Source organism: Geotrypetes seraphini, chromosome 1 (genome assembly GCF_902459505.1).
Source record: "Geotrypetes seraphini chromosome 1, aGeoSer1.1, whole genome shotgun sequence".
NCBI lineage: Eukaryota > Metazoa > Chordata > Amphibia > Gymnophiona > Dermophiidae > Geotrypetes > Geotrypetes seraphini.
The window spans coordinates 394,274,357-394,296,131 of NC_047084.1; the positions used below are offsets into that span (position 1 = coordinate 394,274,357).

Sequence of the window (21,775 nt, forward strand, 5' to 3'; positions counted from 1 at the left end):
ATTTTACCTGTGAGCCTGGAGAAGACTGCATGGAAGAAAGTTAAGTTGTTTTTCTTTTGTGTTTGTTTTTCTCTGACAAAGCTGATTGGTGTTTTGAGGCACCTGGAACTTGTGCTGGCTGGGACTGTGGGTGTGTGTGTGAGCATTTTTATTAAGTCTCACCCTAAAGAAACTCTGAGGACTGTGAACTCTGTTTTGAGTTTGGTTTTTCCTTTTTCTTTTGGGATCAGGAGCTACTGTGTGTTTTCCAGTGGGAGTTGTGGGGTTTGAATTCACAAAGATCCAAGGTTGGGATAGAGGGGCCATTCTCTGGCAAGTTAATTAAGTGAATTCAGCAACTCCCCACCCCCGCCAGCTTGGCTGGTTTAAAAGGGGAGAAGCCTATAGTAAACTCAGGCTAACACAGTGTGCTTGCTAAAACAAACTGTCTTTAAGTTGCAATAATAAGGACTACCTGATAAAGACTTACCCTGAGGAAAGGGCTGCTCATGTTTAGCTCTGAAATAAGCTGGACTACTGAGCTTTCTTTTGGTTTTCCTTTACTTTTTGATTTGGGACATGAGCACAGTGACTGTATTAAATAAAGTGTGCTATCTTTAAAAACTCAGATATCCTGAGCATTTTTGTGTGTCCTGACATTATCACCAGCAGGGCCTTTCAATTCGCGAAGGCACGTCCAGGAACTGTGTTTGTGCGCAGCACCCGGTAGCCATTCTGACTAGCCAGTACCGGGTGTGCGACAATATATTAAAAGCAAGAAACCAGGAAGAGAATCAGTTGGACCACTATATGACCAAGGGATAAAAGAGGCTCTCAGGGAAGACAAGGCCATAGAAGAGAGATTAAATGAATTATTTGCCTTGGTCTTCACCAAGGAAGACATAGGAAAGTTACAGATGCCAGAAATGATATTCAATTCTGATGAATCAGAGAAACTAAAATAAATCTCTGTAACACTGGATGATGTAATAGGTCAGTTTCACAAATTGAATAGTAGCAAATCACCTGAACTGGACGGTATACATCCCAGAGTGCTGAAAGAATTGAAAAATGAACTTACAAAGCTATTGTTAGTAATTTGAAATATTTCTCCAAAATCTAGCATAGTACAGGAAAACTTGGAGGGTGGCCAACATGATGCCAGGTGATCCAGGAAATTATAAACTGGTAAATCTGACATTGGTGCCAGGCAAAATGGTAGAGACTATTATAAAGAACAAAATGACAGAACATATACATAAGCATGGATTAATGAGAGATAGCCAACATGGATTTAGTAAAGGGAAATCTTGCCTCACCAATCTACTGCATTTCTTTGAAGGGGTTAATGAACACGTGGATAAAGGTGAACCGGTTGATATTGTGTATTTGGATTTTCAAAAGGCATTTGACAAAGTTTCAAGTTTATTCAAGTTTCAAGTTTATTAGGATTTTATATACCGCCTATCGAGGTTATCTAAGCGGTTTTTACAATCAGGTACTCAAGCATTTTCCCTATCTGTCCCGGTGGGCTCACAATCTATCTAACGTACTCATGTAAGACTTCTGAGGAAATTAGAAAGTCATGGGATAGGAGATAATGTCCTATTATGTAGTAAGAACTGGTTGAAAGACAGAAAACAGAGTAGATTTAAATGATCAATATTCTCAATGGAGAAGGGGGTCCCCCAAAGGTCTCTGCTGGGACAACTGCTTTTTAACATATTTATCGATGATCTAGAGATGGGAATAACTAGTAAGAATTAAATTTGCTGATGACACAAAGTTGTTCAAAGTTGTTAAATCGCAAGAAGATTGTGAAAAATTGCAAGAGGACCCTGTAAGACTGGGAGACTGGGCATCAAAATGACAGATGACTTTTAATGTGAGCAAAATGCAATGTGATGCATGTGAGAAAGAGGAACCCAAACTATAGCTACATGATGCTGGGTTCTATGTTAGTCACTGTCCAGGAAAAGAATCTAGGTGTCATTGTTGAGGATATATTGAAACTCTCAGCTCAATGTGCGGCAGCAGCTAAGAAAGCAAATAGAATGTTAGGAATTATCAGGAAAGGAATGGAAAACAAACATGAAAATGTTATAATGCCCTTATATTGCTCTATGGTACAGCCACACCTCAAATACTGTGTGTAGTTCTGGTCTCTGTATCTCAAGGGTGATGAAAATTATAAAAGGGATTAGATGACTTACCTATGAGGAAAGACTAAAATGTCTAGGACTCTTCAGCATGGAGGAGAGTTGGCTCAGGGATGATATGATAGAGGTCTATCAATAATAATAAAATGCTAGAGGCGCATGCGCTCTTGAAAATTCGTGAGTGCTGGCGCCCTGAGGTGTGCTTCTGTGGCAACATTCTAAACCTCAGGGCGCATGCGGGGGCTGGAGGCGCGTGCGCGGTGGCTGAAGGCGCGCGACTGTGGAGCTTTCTCAGCTGTTGTCTTCGGCGCATTTGGCGGTTTGCAGTCTGCCGCTGATTTGGAGGGGGAGGGGGGCACAAGCGCACCTGCCAGGATCTTCTCACCCTCCTCACCCACCCGCCGCGGCTCCTCTCTCGAACTGCACCAGGCGGGGATCGAGAGAGGAGCTGCGGCGCGGGCGGCCGGCCCGCAGACAGGAGGCTGCCGAAGCCGGAAATGAAGCTTCCCGGGGGGGGGGGGGGGGACGGACGGCGAGGAAGGAGTGGGAGCAGGCTTCAGAGGCTGTCGGTGCCTGCAGGCCGCGGCGGCTTTAGGCAGATGTCGGTGGAGGTAAGGGTTGCTGCTGGACATGGGAAGAGGTGCTGATGGACTGGGGGAAAGGAAGGGAGGCCTACTGCTGGACAGGGGGAACAGAAAAGAGGTACTGCTGGACAGGGGAAGAGGTGCTGATGGACAGGGGGAAAGGAAGGGAGGCCTACTGCTGGACAGGGGGAACAGAAAAGAGGTACTGCTGGACAGGGGGAACAGAAAAGAGGTACTGCTGGACAGGGGAAGAGGTGCTGAGGGACGGGGGGGGGCAAAAAAAGGAAGGGAGGCCTACTGCTGGACAGGGGAACAGAAAAGAGGTACTGCTGGACAGGGGAAGAGGTGCTGATGGATGGGGGGCAAAAAAAGGAAGGGAGGCCTACTGCTGGACAGGGGGAGCAAGAAAGAGGTGCTGCTGGACAGGGGGGAGTTAAAACAAAGGGAGAAGGGCTGCTGCTGGATAAGGGGACCAGTGAAGGGGTGGTGGTGGACACAGGGGAAGAAAAAGGAAGGGAGAATGGACAGGGGGAGCAGGCAAGGGGGAAAAAAAGACAGAAATAAATAAATACAGAAACAGGCTAAGGAGAGAGAAAGAGAAAGAAAGAAATACACACACACATACATATTCTAGCACCCGTTAATGTAACGGGCTTAAAGACTAGTTTAAAATGTAAAGCTAGCTATCCTCTTCATAACTTCTAATTTCTTATTATGTCCTTCCCTCATTTATTGAATTACCTGTAAACCGTGCCGAGCTCTATCTTTATGGAGATGATGCGGTATACAAACTTAAGGTTTAGTTTAGTTTACGTCTAGAAAATAATGAGTTGAGTAGAAATAGTAGGATTACCATATGACTCCAGAAAAAGAAGGACAGAATGAGACATCCGGATTTTACTTCCATTGAAAGCAATGGAAGTAAGGAAGGCAGATTGAGACTTCTGGGTTTTATTTCCATTGTTTTCAATGAAGGTAAAACCTGGATGACTCAATATGTCCTCCTTTTTCTGTTTAACCTGATCAGTGATAATAATAATAATAATAATAACAGCTTATATACTGCAATACCGTGAAGTTCTATGCGATTTACAGAAGATTAAGCAAAGGTAACAAATTGAATTGACTTTAAGAGGGGAGGAAGAAAGAGAATTAATAGGACAGGAAATTCATTGTTGAGGAGAGAGAGATCAAAAGGACAAGTTAATCACTATAGAGGGGAGAGAGCTCCTTTTTCTGTAACCATATGGTAACTCTAGGAAAGGGTAGATGTGAATTTCTTATTCCAAAAATACTAGGACTAGGGGTCATGCATTGAAGCTATTAAGTAGTAGATTTAAAATGAACCAGAGAAAATATTTCTTCACACAACGTGTAATTAAACTCTAGAATTCATAACCGAAGAATGTGGTCAAATCAGTTAGCTTAGCAGGGTTTTTAAAAGGGTTGGATAATTTCCTAAAGGAGAAGTCCATAGGCCATTATTGAGATGGCTTGAGGAAAATCCACTGCTTATCCCTAGGATAAGCAGCATAAAATCTGTTTTACTACTTGGGATCTAGCTAGGTACTTGGGACCTGGGTTGGCCATTGTTGGAAACAGGATACTCGGCTTGATAGACCTTCGGTCTGTCCCAATATGGCAATTCTGTTCTTAATTTGTCCAAACCTTTTTTTAAACCCAGGTACATTAACTGGTTTTACAATTTACTCTGGCAAAGAGTTCTAAAGCTTAACTATATGTTGAATGATAAAATATTTTCTCCTGTGTGTTTTAAAAGTGCTACCATGTAACTTCATGGAGTTTCCCTGACTTTTTAGTAATCAATACTCATCTATTCCACTCCAATCATGATTTTATAGCTATCTCTTCTCCAAGATGCTTCCATTTGGGTTTTTGCCAGGTACTTGTGACCTGGATTGGCCACTGTGAAGACAGCATACTGGGCTAGAGGGACCATTGGTCTCACACAGTATGGTTATTCTTATATTCTTAATTGGACTCTGTCCTGATGTGTGACATTCTTGCATACACTCCCCATTATAAAATTACCTTTATAAAAAATAAAATTGGGGAACATGTTTTATATTTTATATGATTATTTTTGTATAAAACCGCCTAGTTATAGGCGGTTAAGAAATCTTTTAAATAAATAAATTTAATGAGACAGAGTCAGCATGGGTTCAGCTGAGGGAGGTCCTGCCTTATCAATTTGATTGACTTCTTTGAATGTGTGAATAAGCATGTGGATAAAGGTAGTGTATTTAGATTTTCAGAAAGCTTTTGATAAAGTTCCTCATGAGAGGCTCCTGAGAAAATTAGAGTCATGGATAGGAGGCAAAGTTCAGTTGTGGATTAGGAATTGGTTATCGGATAGAAAACAGAAGGTAAGGTTAAATGGTAATTTTTCTCAGCGGAGGATAGCAAACAGTGGAGTGCCACAGGGGTCTGTACTGGGACCAGTGCTATTTAACTTATGAGTGAGGTGATTGTTTGCAGATGATATTAAACTGTTCAAATTTGTTAAAACTCTTGTGGATTATGACAAATTGAAGGCAGACCTTAGGAAATTGGAAGACTGGGTTTCCAAGTGATAGATTAAATTTAATGTGGACAAATGCAAAGTAATGCACATTGGGAAGAATAACCGAATCACAGTTACGGGATGGTAGGGACCAACTTTTGGGTTAGCGCCCAAAAAGATCTGGGTGTCATCATAGACAATGCAATGAAACCTTCCACCAAATGTGCGGCGGTGGCCAAAAAAGCAAACAGGATTCTAGGAATTATTAGAAGAGGGATGGTTAACAAGACTAAAAATGTTATAATTCCTCTGTATCGCTCCATGGTGCGACCTCATCTGGAGTATTGCATTCAACTCTGGTCTCCTTATCTCGAGAAAGATATAGCGGCACTAGAGAAGTTCAAAGAAGAGAGACCAAGATAATGAAGGGAATGGAACTGCTTTCATATGAGGAAAGACTAAAAAGGTTAGGGCTCTTCAGCTTGGAAAAGAGATGGCTGAGGGGAGATATGATTGAGGTCTACAAAATCCTGAGTGGTATAGAACGGGTAAAAGTGGATCAATTTTTTACTGCATCAAGATTTACAAAGACCAGGGAACACTCTATGAAATTACAGAGTAATAATTTTAAAACCAATAGGAGGAAATATTTTTTCACTCAGAGAATAGTTAAGCTCTAGAACGTGTTGCCAGAGGATCTGGTAAGAGCGTTTAATGTAGCTGGCTTTAAAAATGGTTTGGACAAATTCCTGGAGGAAAAGTCCATAGTCTGCTGTTGAGACAGACATGGGACAGTCGCATGGAATGCTGCTACTATTTGAGTTTTCACCAGGTACTTGTGACTTAGATTGGCCTCCGTGAAGATGGGATACTGGACTACATGGACCATTGGTCTGACCCAGTAAGGCTATTCTTATGTTCTTATTAACAAAATTGAACAACAGTTTCCTTATATAATTTTTGTGTTCTGTTGTAGTCTTACACCAGTGATAGCAATATTGATCACGAAATTACAGATTATAGTAGCCTCAAAGTTTTTCCTTCAACCAAAAATGTCGCTCGAAGATAAGAACAAACCATTGGCTCTCAACAATAGGTGAGTGATTAAATATTACATTTAATAAAAGGAACTGATTGGTTTTGTGATACAGTTAGACTGAAGGAAAAAAGGATTGATCCAGTGATTTAAGACAATTTAAGAACTTCTGTGACTTTGTGCCTAATCAACTACACTTCTATAAATACACAGTAGTATGGGGAAAGATTTGCCTTCCTCTGTATTACTATGTAAAGATTTGATATTACTATGTAAAGATTTGATTCATCCAAATTTATTTTGGCCAGAACAACAGCAACAATTTATTATTTCTATAGCGCTACCAGACGCACGTAGCACTGTACATTGTACATGCAAGAGACTCAGAAGAGCTTACATTCTAATTATGACAAGACTCACAGAGGGGGCTTAAAGTTGGTAGGGAGCTATTAAGGGAATGACAGACAGATGTGTTGGTTGGATCACTGTTTAAATGCAGCTTCAAATAAGGTAAATACCAAGAAGGATTTGTTGGGGCATTTTAGAAACACTAAGATGTCCAAAAAATGGCATAAATCAATACTTGGACGTCCTAATCACCAGGACATCCAGGTGCCGATTTTCAAAACTGTCTTTCTGGACATCGTGCAAGTTGTCTCAGCTGCTGTGCATCCAAAACTAAAGGGGGCATGTTGTAAGCATATTCTGGGCTGGCTTTGAGTGGGCTTTGAGTGTGCTTAGACTTGGATATCTTGTGGTAATAATTGAACCTTTCCCAAGATATCCTGGATGGAACTTAGAAATGTTCTGAGCTAGACCTATTTTAAAAATGACCACTGGAGGGATTAACCCTCTCTTTTTCAAAGGTGCGCTAATCGATTTAGGAAAGCCTAGTAGACTGCACACAGGTGTCTTAGCCTCATGGTTGGGCTACTAAACCATAAAGAGGAGGACCCAGGCCCATAAGCCACTCTAAATAGTACATTTCTGATAGAGAGTATGAGCCCACCAAAATTCTACTATACTGCCATATAGGAGCCACCTGTAGCCATAAGGGCTATTGGGGTGGTAGTAGGTTTGGGGGAAGTTTGGGAAGGCTCAGCATAAATTCTAAGGGGTATATGGTGAGATGTACATCTTGCATTCTTTATATGAAGTTCATAGCAGTGCCCTCTAAAGTACCCCACTGCTCTGTTGGTATGTCTGGCCCCTCCCATATCCAAATGGTCTGGATTTGGACATTTTTATGGTTGAAAATAGTGAATAAAGTTGGACATCCTTATGTTGGAAATTCTGGTGGCCAAAACAACTAAGGAGGCAATTTAAAAAAAAATATTTGGACATCTAGCAATTTTGCTGGTTTCGAAAATGACCAGTTCCCTACCTCTAATTTTGAATGTCTTTCAGGAAACATCCAAAGTCAGACTTAGATGTCCTATTGTAAATGGCCCTCTTGGTGTTTTACTGAATACTGTTTGTTATAAAAATAAATACATATATAGGACCAAAATATGTTTGTTTTATTATATTTTATATACTGTTTTACTTACACAGATCAAAGAGTTTTACATTCTGATAAATCATGCAAACTAGATAGATTGAAGTATTTTTATTGAATTTTCATTGAAAATTGGTTTAATCTAAACTTTTTATGGTTTTTATGTTTATATGATATTTATATAATATCATATATGCAAATTAGAATAAATAGCAGCACATGGACTGGCGTCTTCTATATCTAGGCACCATTTTCAGAGTCAGCTTGCATGTGAGGAGAAGTGGACCATATGAAAAAGTATGTAGATAATCTTTCATTCTTGGAGATAAAACATGAGTTTGTTTAAATATTATATATATTTAAATATTGTATACATTCTTTTAGATGTTCTGATTAATTTTTTGGATACCATTTGAAAATATCCCTTGAGGAAGTTAATCCAATGGTGAAACCGGCCCCATTAGGATTTATCTACACAGATAAGTGTCCTTTCAGACTATCAGGCCCGGATTCTGTATAGGGGTAAGTTAAATAGCACCAGTCCCAATACAGACCCCTGCGGCACGCCACTGTTTACTCTCCTCCATTGAGAAAAATGACCATTTAACCCTAACTTCTGTTTTCTATCTGATAACCAATTCCTAATCCACAACTGAACTTTGCCACCTATCCCATGACTCTTTTTAATTTTCTCAGAAAACATGAAAGTTTTATGTTTTTCTTTACAGGAAGGCATTTCACAACTTCAGTTACTTCTTGTTCTTCTACAACGTGATCGTGGGATTGGGTGCATGCCTGTTCAGACTTTTATGCAGCTTGATTTTGGGAACCTGGCTTATTGCACGAATAGACCGAACAATACTGCAGAAAGGTTTTGAAGCTTTCGATTCGGGTGAGTATAACTGCTAGCCCAGGATTTAATTATCTTCCCAATTTCATTGCTGTTGGGCACCTTTCGATAACAAGCTCAAGAAAGTTTAGTCCTTTAGATCACAGTTCTTCAACCGCTGGTCCGTGGACCTGTGCCGATCCGCAAAAAAATCGTGCCGGTCCGCGAAGGATTCAGGACCCCACTGCAGCAAAAGATGCCGGCGTCAGCTGACGTGCAACTTCCTGTTGCCGTCGCTATGCCGGCACTCCTGCCTGCCACCACGGACTCCTGCCGCGTTTGTCTCCGCACCCCCAGAAAAGCAGCGGCAGGTCTGTGTGCTTTTAACTTCGGCACACAGCTGCCCCTAGGCAGTATTTTAGCGCGGTTTCATGAGGCAGCCTCGGGGCCTTTAGTAGGCCGGCCCACATCGCATCGTCAAAGTGGGCCGACCTACCAAAGGCTCCGAGGCTGCCTCATGAAACTGCGCTAAAATACTGCTTAGGGGCAGCTGTGTGCCGAAGTTAAAAGCACACAGAGCTGCTGCTAGCCTACATAGAGGGAACATTTTCTGGAGAGGGAAGGAGGGAAGGGAGAAGGGGTACTCCTGGACAAGGTAGGGGAAGAGGCTACTGCTGACAGGGGAGAAGGGAAAGGGAAGGGATGAGAATTACTGTTGGATAAGGGGAGGAGGAAAGGGAGAAGGGGTACTCCTGGACAAGGGAGGAGAAGGGGCTACTGCTGACAGGGGAGAAGGGGAAGGGAAAGGGAAGAGAGTTACTGTTGGATAAGGGGAGGAAGAAAGGGAGAAGGGGTACTCCTGGACAAGGGAGGGGAAGGGGCTACTTCTGACAGGGGAGAAGGGAAGGGACGAGAATTACTGTTAGATAAGGGGAGGAAGAAAGGGAGAAGGTACTGCTGGACAGGGGAGGAGGAACATTGGAAGGAAACAGCTGGCAGGGAGATTAGAGGAGGGGAAGGAGTCAGGATGGAATGGAGAGATCAGATGAGGGAAAGGGGAGAGACAGAGGAATGATAAGGTAGAGAGAGATTGATGCTGGGAAGGGGGGTCAGATGAAAAATAAGGAAAGAGGGACAAAGATGCTAGATCTGGTGTAGGAGAGAGGGGCATAGAAAGAACGCAGATACCATATGGGAGGGGGAGGGGTGAGGGCAGACAGTGGATGGAAGAGAGTGAAAAGACGATGAAAGCAGAAACCAGAGACGACAAAAGGTAGAAAAAAATAATTTTATTTCTATCTTGTGATTAGAATATATCAGATTTAAAATATGTATCCTGCTAGAGCTGATGTTAGACATAACTGGGGAGTGCAAAGCCCAGGCAGTGTGTCTTTAGCTTCCAGCTGGCTTAGGGCTCTCTCTGACCAGGAGGCAGTTGCCCTAGTTGCACTCCCCCTAACACCATTCCTGCCATGTGTGACTGTGGTATTCTGTTAGCATGATATTTGTGTAGCATTCTGTAATAATTTGGCTTATTCAGTTTTCTTGATAGTAGAGGGGATATATGTGAAGGGGAGGGGAGACGGGGGTTTTGTTGATCCTTGCCCTGTATTATTTATATTTATAAAATGACAATTGTACAGAATATTGTTTCTTTTTATACTTTAATAAAATATGTTCAATATAAAATCATAACTATTTGAGGCTTGTGCGGATGGTATCAGATAGTTAATGGGACCGAGCTCGCGGGGACAGGGCGGCAATGTGGTTTTTAAAAATTTCAGTCTTATTTGTTTACCGGTCCATGAAATAATTATTTTATTTCCGCCGGCCCATAGGTGTAAAAAGGTTGAAGAACACTGCTTTAGATCATAATCAGCAGTAAGAAGAAATCAAATGTTATGCTGTTTCTAACTGTGCTGCATAAAAACATGATTTTTTTCACAAAAGTAGGTTTTTAAATATAAAATGTAGATGATAATGTTAAAGTTGTTACTAAGCCTCCAGGGAAGAAAAAGAGCATTGTGTTCAGTTTTGGATGCTATATCTAGCAAAGCATATAAGAAGACTTGGAGCGGTCCAAAGGAAGGCAACGAAAATGGTTTTTGCACCAAAAGACGTTGGAGAAGAGACGAAGACCTGAATATGTATACCGTACTCTGGAGGAGAAGAGGGACATAGAAATATGATGGCAGATAAAGGCCAAATGGCCCATCCAGTCTGCCCATCCGCAGTAACCATCCACAGTAATCTTCCTCTCTCTAAGAGATCCCACGTGATTATCCTAGGCTTTCTTGAAATCAGACACAGTTTCTGTTTCTACCACCTCTACCGGGAGACTGTTCCACACATCTACCAGAGGAAGATATGATACAGACAGAGGAGATATGATACAGACAAACATTTAAATACTTGAAAGGTATTAATATAGAACTGAATCTTTTCCAGAGAAGAGAAAATTGTAAAACTAGGGGGCATAAACTGAGGTTGCAGGGTGATAGACTTAGGAATAATGTTAGGAAATTCTTTTTCACAGAGAGGTTGATGCCTGGCTGGAATGCCCTCCCAAAGGAAATGGTGGAGAGGATAATGGTGACAGAATTCTAAAAAGTATGAGATAAACACAGAGGATCTCTTATTCTAAAATGAATTGGATAAATTGAAGAACTAAGGCCATTACTGGGCATACCTGCATGATTTGTGTCCTGTATGTGCCGATTTGGTGTTAGATGGGCTGGGGAGGGCATCGATGAGAACTCCAGTAACTTGAAACATAAGGATGTTGCTGGGCAGATTTTACAGTATGTATTTCACATGCAGTGAGATGGTTGGATAGGCTGGATTGAGTTTTGACGGCAGCTCCAATAGTTGGAGCCTAAGGCCGGTACCCAGTGGACTTTACAGTCTATGACACAGAATTATCAAAGAAAAAAGAGAATTTAATCATGTATTTATAATGCATGTACTAATGGGAAGACTGGATGGACCATCCAGGTCTTTATCTGCTGTCATTTACTATGGTAAAGAACTGGAAGAAGAACCAGCTAGAATGCAATGGTGATGGAGACAGAATGGTAGAGACTGACTGTTAGGAGAGGTGACTGGAAATTGGACTATGATTGGGGGATAAGATGTTTTGGGGAAAGCGTGTATGAAAGACAGGATCTGGGAAGAAAGTGAATGTTGAGGAGATAGAAGTAGCTTAATGTTTAGAAAAGCAAACTGTGCATGAGGCGAGCAGTTGAGCATTATAGGAAGATGGCCACTTAATGTTATCGCTCCCGTCTTGGGATGTTGAATCCCACTGTTTGCATATGTTATTAAATACATCAACATCGTCTTGATATCTTAAACAAGAATTAGACAACATGCCTAACAAATCCTCCAAAAACAGAGTCAAACAACCGATTTCTCCTGCTTCAAAAAAGCCAAAACATGATCTCTCACTGCACAGCTCAATGAGTGTCAACTTTACTGAAGAAATTGCTTACAATCTCTTATGGACGAAATCCTCTCCATAAAAGGTATTTTACAAGATAATCATAACTCTCTTAGGGAGTTAAAGGAAGAAATAAATGAGATAAAATCTAACTTACATCAAATGGAATCTCATATTGAAACATTGAATCAACTTTGTATTGCGAATTCCAGTGATATCTCCTTCCTGCATGTTAGAGTGAAGGAAGATAACGGTTTAAAGGAGTTAGATTAGAAAAATCATCAATACATAATAACATCAGAGTGCTTGGTATTAAAGAGGGTACTGAAGGATTGGATTCCATTAAGTATATAGAAAATCTCTTACCTTCCCTGTTAGATCTTCACTTTGATGTGCCGTTTGAAATATAAAAGGCTCATAGATCTCCTTCTGTTAAGCCTATTAATCACCAACTGCCACAACCTTTTGTCCTCCGCATTCTAAGATATCCTCAAGCTCTTTCTGTTTTACAGAAAGCTAAAATTAAACCTCCAATATACCATTATGGTATGAAAATCCTGATCTTTCCTGATCACAGTAAGTCCATAGAGCAGAAACGGAAACAATTTCTTGGTATGAGAGCTCATTTAAAATCACTCAAAGCACAATATGGTTTACTGTACCCAGGGAGAATGAAGGTTACAGTGCACACCACCACACTCTCTTTTGAAGATCCGGAGGAAACATTTTCTGGACACATTCTGAACTGGTTATTCATTTCTTCCGTATAAGGCTGATGTTAATTTTGTAGCATGACACTTCTATTGGCTTTTATAAGCAATTACCATATTTTTCGCACTATTAAGACGTACCCTAGATTTAGAGAAGGAAAACAAGAAAAAAAACCCATTCTGATCCAAATTGTGTATTAGTGTAAAGCAATTTTTATTGAAGCAAAAAGAACACTGCAAAAATACAAACATGTGAGAAGAGTAACAAATCCCCCAACACCCACCCACCCCAAACCCTATTCCTCCCTAACCCACCCCCAACCAAAACCATCCAAGCAGCAAAAGGCAGAAGCAAGAAAATGCAAGCCCAGGACCAGCAGCATCCCAACCCAGTGCTACTGGGGAGGCCCAAGCACCAAAGTCCAAAACATCATGCAAACAGAGCTCTGTACTCTGATGAGCCCTGAGAGGAACACTAGCCCCCCTACATCCACCCCCAGTAAAACACGGTAAAATAAACAAAAAAAAATAAAAATAAAAATAAAAATTATTAAAAATTAAAAAAATTAAAAATAAAAAAATAACCGCCATAGCCGGGGAGAGGCACCCACAGGCCCACGCACCCACCGCCCAGAACAGCTCAAATCCGCAACCTATTAATAATTAAGCTCCGACTTCTTGGGGACAGTGAATAAATATAGGGCCTCCAGACACGCAGAAAAATTTTTTTCTGTCGAAAGGAACCACGCACCTGACTCCTCTCAAGTAACATTAAAGCATGCAGCCTATTGCGCCATGCCCAATACGCAGGAGGATCTGCTGACACCCACTCCGTCAAAATGACCTTTTTAGCCACCAAGCCCGCCTTCCGCAAGAATAAATTGCCGACTCCAGGCGGCAAACGAAAAGCCTCAAATTTATCTAAGAGAAACCCCACCGGAGTAAGCGGGATGGAACAGCCCAACACAGCCTCCAAATAACGGACTACTCGCCTCCAAAAAGACTTAACTACCGGACATCCCCAAAAGGCGAGGAAAAAGGACTTCGGGGAAGCTGTACATTTCTCACAAAGGTCCGAGTCAGCCAAACCAGAATGAAACAGTTGGACCTTCGTGAAGTACGCTCTATGGAGCACCCGAAACTGGCACTCCCTCAGGTCAGCGGAAACAGAAAGAGTCGGGATCCGACGAACAAGGCTGCCCACATCCAAATCGGTCGGGAGAAGACCCAAGTCCGGGGCCCAACGAGCGCACAAGAGGACCCAAGAGCGAGGCTGGGACAGCAAGCAAAGCGCCTTATGAAGCGCCGAAACCGAAAGCCCTCCATCATCAAAACCAGCAAAAAAGGAGCGAAGCCTAGCACCTAAACCTAGCCGCAGGCCCTCCATCCTCAAGGAACGAATATAATGGTCCAATTGCATATAGGCAAAAAAAATCCGTGTCACAAACCCCGTGCCTACGCAGAAATGCCGGCCAAGAAAGGAGAGTCCCATCCCCGGTCAGTACATGTTCCAAAGTAGTCAAACCAAGCTGGGCCCAGCGTCGAAAGGAAGCCGAAGAGCGGCCGGGCAAGAATTGAAGATTCCCTTGCAAAGGCAACTGATCAGACACAGCACCAACATCTTCCAAGTATCCCGCAAAGAGCACAACAAAAAACTAGAGCGCAGCGAAGAAGGAAGAGCCGATCGAGGCGCATGCAGCAAAGAAGATAACTGCCAAGGATGATAGTACGCCCGTTCATAATCCCAGCACGTATACACATCTTGTTTCAAAATCCAATCACCAAGATAACGGAGGAGGCAAGCCTGATTATAAGTCTGCATATCGGGAACACCCATGCCGCCCCTCAACCAAGACCCTATCAAAAAGTGAAACTGCATCCGTGGCTTCCTCCCATTCCAAAAGAACCTAGATAGAAGTCGATGAAGCTCCCGAATGTCCTTCCTTAACAAACGAATGGGCAACAACTGCAGAACATACAGCCACTTTGGGAAAATAACCATATTGAAAAGATGAATGCGACCATGCACCGATAGGGGAAAAAAACCTCCAGCCTTCTAGCCGCCGACGAGTATAATCAAAAAGCAGTTGTAGGTTAGTCTGCTTGAGGGAAGCAACCGAGGCCGTCAGTTGAATACCCAAGTACCGAAAAGCACCAGGCGCCCAACGCAACGGGAAGCTCCCCGGCCAAGTGTCCCGAACCTCAGGAGACGTCGGCAGGGCCAAGGACTTATCCAAATTCAACCGAAACCCGGAGAAGTCCCCATATTCGGCCATCACCATCAAAAGAGCAGGTAACGAGGCAACTGGATTAGTAAGATGTACAAGGAGGTCATCCGCGAAAGCCGAAACCGTAAAAGACTCCCGACCAATACGGACTCCATAAATATCTGGGTTATGGAGAACATCCCGAATCAACGGGTCCATGGTAAGAACAAACAAAAGAGGAGATAAAGGACATCCCTGTCTCGTGCCCTGCCGGATATCAAACGACTCAGAAAGTATACCGTTAATCCAAAGCGCAGCAGTGGGGGAAGCATAAAGCGCACCAATCGCCTCCAGGAAGAACCCCTCAAAACCATAATGTCGCAACGTATCAAACAGGAAGCGCCACGAAACCCTATCAAAAGCCTTCTCTGCATCAAAACTGACCAACAGGGAAGGCTCCTGACGAGAAGCAACAAATTCCAAGGAAGTCAAAAGACGGCGGATATTCCTAGAGCTATGTCGGTTCCGAACAAACCCAACTTGAGAGGCCTCCACCAGGTCCGGCAGAACACGAGCCAATCTGTTAGCCAGGATTTTTGCAAAAAATTTGGCTTCCAAATTGAGGAGAGAGATCGGGCGATAAGAACCAGGCAAAGTAGGATCCCTGCCAGGCTTCAACAACACCACCATGTGAGCCTCGCGCAAGGACGGCGGCAAAGACCCCCGTTCTACATAAACGGTAAAGGTAGCGGCCAAAAGAGGGGTGATCTCCAATGAAAGCAGTTTATAAAATTCCGCTCAAAATCCATCAGGACCCGGAGCCTTCCATAACTAACTAGACTGTATTGCCAGAGCCACTTCTTCAGGCGAAATGGGCGCATTCAGACGCTGGAGCTGAGGAGCAGTCACGCGCGGCACCGGCACATTGTCCAAATAAAGAGCACTCGGCAGAGACGGCTCAGCGGGCTGCGAGTACAACTGCCGGTAAAATGTCCGAAAAACCTCAACTATCTCAGCATCCGAGTGAACCAATCCGCCCCCTTCCCCCACCACCCGCAACACCCTACGAGGGCCGTCCGCAGCACGCACCAAATTAGCCAAAAGCCGTCCTCCCTTATTCCCGTGTAAATAAAATTTGTGACGAAAATATTGTAAAGAACAGGAGGCTCGAGCCTGTAGCAACTCATTCAAGGAAGCCTGGGAAGCCAACAAATTGCTACGGCGCCGAGGGGTAGGGTTACACGCATACCACATCCGGTCTGCCCTCACCTGTTTTTCCAGGCGTAAGATCTCCCTGTCCCGAGCCTTCCTCCGGAAACTGGCATACGCGATAATTTCCCCACGCAGCACAGCCTTAGCCGCATCCCAGAACAAAACAGGGTTATCCAAATGATTCGCGTTGTGGAACTTATAGTCTGCCCATTTCTGAAGCAGATGATCAGAGAATCCAGGATCCGTGTATAGCGCCGGCGGAAACCACCATCTCCTAGATCCCACCGAGTCCAACCCTAAATCCAACACACACCAAACAAAAGCGTGATCAGAAACACAATATGGACCAATCCCTGCAGCTCTCGTGGAAGAAAAAAGGACAGAAGACAAAAGCCAGTAATCGATCCGAGACTGAGTTCCGTGAGCCCGAGACAAGTGAGTGAAGTTGCGGTCCCCAGGATGCAACGTGCGCCAAACGTCCACCAGGTCTAAAGAGGAACAAAGGTAAGGAATACCCTTGGAAGAATCCATACGGTCCCGGGGACGGGGGTCCGACTTGTCCAAACTGGGGTCATGAACAATATTAAAATCTCCCCCCAGCAACAAAGGTAATCCAGAATATGTGCTCAGCGCCTTAAACAAACGAATGTAGAATACTTTGTCATAAACATTCGGCGCATAAATATTACAAAGGAGAAGAGACGTTCGCGCCAAGGTAATGTGAGCCAATACAAACCGGCCAGACGGGTCCGCTTAAACCCCCTGTACTGCCACGTCTAAGGTCTTGCGAAGGAGAATAAGCACACCCGCCTTACGGCGCACCGCGGCCGCACCCACCACCTTCCCCACCCACCAGCGAGCAAATTTGTCATGTTCCTGAGAGGTCAGATGCGTCTCCTGTAAAAAGGCAATATCCGCCTTGTGGCGATTCAGGGTTTGCAATATTTTTTGGCACTTAACGGGGGAGGTAACCCCACAAACATTCCAAGAAACCAATTTAACCATCAGAAGTCAAAAGGACCCAAAATGAAAGAAACTCCAGATCACGAGTAAAGGGATGGTGAGACTGTCCCAGCCTACAGGCCCACCAGTACCCCAACTCCATCCAAGCGGTGAGGAGCCCCCCCGAAAGCCCACCGGAGCGGCGAGCCCGGAGAGCCTCCCCCCGGCCAATCCTCCTTGCCATGGCAATAAAAGAAAACCTGAAGCAAACAAACAGAAAAAAACATAGCACCAAACCAAAAAAGGAGAAATTCAAATGAAAAAAACAATCCCCATCCCTTCCCACCCATCTAACCCCCCCACCCCTTATCCCTCCTAGGGACAGCCCCCATACCACCCCCAAAACACCTGTGTCCCTGAGGACCCTCTAGAGTTGCCCCGAGCCCCCCGAACCCCTCCCGCATGCCCAAAACTTTAACTAGAACACAGAGAGCTCCCCCGCAAAATTCCCCCTATAACTGCCCGCCCCCCAATAGCCAAGCAATTTCTATACAAAATAAAGAAACACTCCCCCCAACCTGCAACCACACACCGGGAGGCCCCAGGGAGCAACAGCCGAGGGCAAGCCAGGGGTGGCCAGTGACCCAACCTGTGTCCCAACGGAGCCCCTCCAGTCAGAACCCAGATCCACGCCCACCCCTCAAGCGAGCAATCCCAAGAGTGCAACAGGAACAAAACAGAAAATCGGGATTGCCTGCTCCCACCCACCCAGCTACACAGACACCGCGCCAGACACTCTTCACACTGACATACCGAGTCCCAACAACGAATCACTCCCGAAACACACTGTCAGGCAATCAAAAACCCAAAAGGAGTGAAGCTCAAGAGAGATAGTGGAAGTCCAATCCAAAGTCCAGAAATCAGGCAAAGTGCAGGTGGCAGGTCTCTCGAGCCCAAGGGAGTGTCCCCCTGCCTCCTGAAACTCCAGGGTCAGCGGCAAATCAGAGAAGAGGGAGCCATGTAGAACCAGGAAGGGCAAGAGCCGGCACACCGGCCAGGCAGGAAGAAACTCAGCAGTCATCAAAGCAGAGACCACCCTGGACACCGAAACAGGCTATAATCCTTCCAACCAGAGTGACAGGGGCTACTACCCCGAGACCAGCAGGAGGCTCCATGTCAGCAAGCCATCAAAAATCTCGATAAGGAAAGCAGTCCGCAGCAGGAGCCAAGAGAACATCACGGAGACGAAGAGCTGGTAGACGGAGTAGCCATCTGTGCCACAAATCGCGTGGCATCCTGCAGATGGTCAAAGAAATGCGGCTTCCCCTCATAGAAGATCTTGAGCTTGGCAGGATACAGCAAGGCGAACTGCACATGTCTGCGGTGCAGATCCGCGCAGAGAGAAGAATAGGCCCGACGCTGACCGGATACCCTAGGGGAATAGTCCTGGAAGCAGAGAACTCGGTGGTTACCATACAAAAGCGGCCCCTTCTGACGGATGGCGCGGAGAATCTCCATCTTATGTACATAGTTGAGAAGTTTAAAGATCACCACCCTCGGTTTTTCTGAAGGGGCACGCTTAGGCCCTAGCCGGTGCGCTCGCTCAATCCGGAGAGGTCCCGCCCCTGAGCCCAACTCTAAAGTCTCGGGCAACCAGCGCTCCAAGAATTCTCTGAGCTCCCCCTCATTGATGGATTCCGGCAAGCCAACCAGCCGCAGATTCCCCCGGCGCGAGCGATTCTCAATGTCATCAAGCTTATCTTCAAGTGTGCTAATCCGGGACTGCATATCAGCCTGCGCAGTGGTGACCTGAGATACAGTGTCCTCCAACATGGACACGCGCTGACAACACCCCGAAAACTCTCCTTTCAAGGACTCCAAATGGCCATCCACCACCTCTAGCTTGTCTGTGATGGATTGGAGACGCTGATCTAAAGAGGTCTTAATAACGTCTTTCACCTCGGAGACAATCGCCTGCAGCCATGCCGAGCTCACCGGTGGGCCCTCCGAGCCCTCCCCCTCCGCCATTTTGGGATCCGCGGGCCTCAATTTCTCCTTCTCCCTCCGGAGCGTCTTAGCAGCCATAGACGTTCAGCAGCGGGAAACTGCAGCAGGTAAAGGCGAATTGTTACAAAACGATGTGGGAGCCGGGAGAGGACGCGCGCTCGCCGGGGCAAAATGCTGATAAAGCGGGAGAGGCTCGGGAGCTCGAGGCACACGCGTCTGCTCTCTAGCTCAGCATCACGTGACTCCCCCAAATTGTGTATTAATATATACCTGGCTCTGCACCCAGTCCCCATCACTCTCTGCTAGGCTCTGCACCCAATCCCACACTCTTTGCCAGGCTCTGAACCCTGTCCCCATCCCTGCCAGGTTCAGAACTCAGCCCCCTTCCCTCCCTGCCCTACCAGGCTATGCAGCCAGCCCCTCTCCCTGCCAGGCTCTGCACCCTGTCCCTCCCCATCCTACCTGTACCCCTTCTGGTAGGCAGTTCCAGCCCCCCTGGCACCTTTAAATTCTGGTGGTCCAGCGGTGTATCGACAGGAGCGAGCTTTCCGCACTCCTGCCCCTCCCTCGCTGGACAGCTGCCTCCTCATTATCTTGGGGCCAGTGTTGCCCAAGCTTTTTGCGCTCCAGCTTAGGCCCGCACCACTTCCTGAATGGCTGCCATTAGTTCTCGTGAGTCCCGTGAGAATTGACGGCAGCCATTCAGGGAGCGGCGTGGGCCCAGGCTGGAGTGCAAGAAGCTCACTTCTGCCTTGTGTGCCGCTGGCCCCGAGATAATGAGGAGGCAGCTGTCCAGCGAGAGAGGGGCAGGAGGGTGGAAAGCTCACTCCTGCCCATACACCGTTGGACCACCAGAATTTAAAGGTACTTGGGGGAGGGGATATTTGCTCCATAAGATGCACTTTTATTTCCACCTACTTTTTTTTTTGGGGGGGGGGAATACATCTTATGGAGCAAAAAATACAGTAAATGTGTTGATTGCTTATTTCACACAGGGCAAACATTATTAGATTTGAATTCTAATGCATTCAGCAAATGTTCTTTTCTTTACAAAGGTCGTAATCTCCTGGTAATCTCTCCACACCCTGATATGCTTATTTGCTTAAATTTTGAGCTTCTTTTGGAGAGTATTATATATGTTCTCTGATTTGTTTGTTTTGTATATATTATATAAGATTAGTATCTTATGTGCTGCATTACTCTTAAATTCTTGTTGCATTGTTATGCTCTATTCATTATACATATATTACTTATTGCTCTATGAGAATTGTTTCAATTAATATAAAAGGGTTAAATAACCCTTTAAAAAGGAAAAAGATGTTTCTTTATCTATCTAATATTAATGCTGACATTGCTTTCATACAAGAAACTCATTTGAGTGATTCAGCTTCAAAAAATCTTTTTGATAAAAATTACCAGTTTTGGTTGCATATTCTGTAGTGGTAAATGGTATTGCTATACTATATTACAAATTCACTCAATTATATATTATATCACAATCACATGATTTGGAGGGTAGATGGATCATCTTAAATGTCCTTATTAATAATTCCACTTTAACTCAATGTAATATCTATGCTCCAAATCATGATTCCCCTTTAATTCTATTGCTTCAGAGCTTATCAACAATTCATTGTCTAATATTATTTTTGGAGAGGATTTTAATCAGGTACAAGTCTATATTCTAGACAGACACTCCACATGTAGATATCATCCTACTAGGTCAAATATTATTTTGAATAATATTCAACTAAATTTTGGACTTGTAGATCCTTGGAGACTTCGTAATCCTACCAAAAGGGATTTTACTTGCTTTTCTCCTCCACATTCTAGTTATTCTAGAAAATACTTTTTTCTTGTCTCCAAGTCTCTCTTACCTTTCATTATCATCTCTCAGATTCATTGTAAAACTCTGTCAGATCATTCTGCTATATCTCTTTCTATCTCTCATATTTGCTCTCCACACCATAATGTTGCATGGAGGTTTAACTCATTTGTTTTATCAGATGCATCATTTATTCAATCTATTTCTCAGGTGATTGATAACTATTTTTTCCACAACTCAGTTCAAGATTACCCTATCCATATATGGTGGTATGCCTTTAAGGCTTCCATCAGAGGAACAATCATAAATTATTCTGCAGGGGTGAATAAATTTAAAAAATTGGAGTTGAAGTCTTTGGAACAAGAAATAAAATGATTAGAGAATCAGTATTTAAATGTTTATGTTTATTAAAATCTTTATGTACTGCCTATACTAAAATAATTTATGTATATGTCCCTGCCATTTTGGAAACTTAACACACATCCAGAAATGGGAAGGGGGGGTTTCTTTATTTTTGTTTCATGTAAAGATTATAAGTGCTTTTATGGAATTATTGTTAGTTATTTTCTTTCATGCATTATTGTATGATGTTCTTAAAGAAATTAATAAAATGTTGAAACATAAAGTATATACTGCTTATACAGCCAAAAAGGATCAAAGCAATTTACAGCACAACTCAATCAAATTTGTGATAAGAACTCCATTAAAAATAGGAAAGAAAAAGAGAAGGAAAAATAACATTGCTAATAAAATATAAAATTATATAAATTAATACCAACTGATACAAATTAATGTAGACTGCAGTCCCAGACTCTGGGCCTGTT

The 21,775-nt window shown here is 43.9% G+C and overlaps 1 protein-coding gene across 9 annotated transcripts in view; it reads left to right on the top strand.

The window, feature by feature from the left end:
* The window catches only part of LOC117347156 (stimulated by retinoic acid gene 6 protein-like), a 422,585-nt gene that overhangs the window by 328,249 nt on the left and 72,561 nt on the right, over window positions 1-21,775 (top strand). For 7 of the 9 annotated variants that reach the window (XM_033917677.1, XM_033917659.1, XM_033917649.1 and 4 more), the window contains 2 exons: window positions 6,223-6,342; window positions 8,509-8,672. In XM_033917677.1, the coding sequence (XP_033773568.1) occupies window positions 6,223-6,342; window positions 8,509-8,672 (284 nt within the window). Of the gene's footprint in view, window positions 1-6,222; window positions 6,343-7,984; window positions 8,078-8,164; window positions 8,303-8,508; window positions 8,673-21,775 lie in introns of those variants that run through there. The other 2 variants (XR_004536730.1, XR_004536733.1) reach the window with 2 other exon arrangements.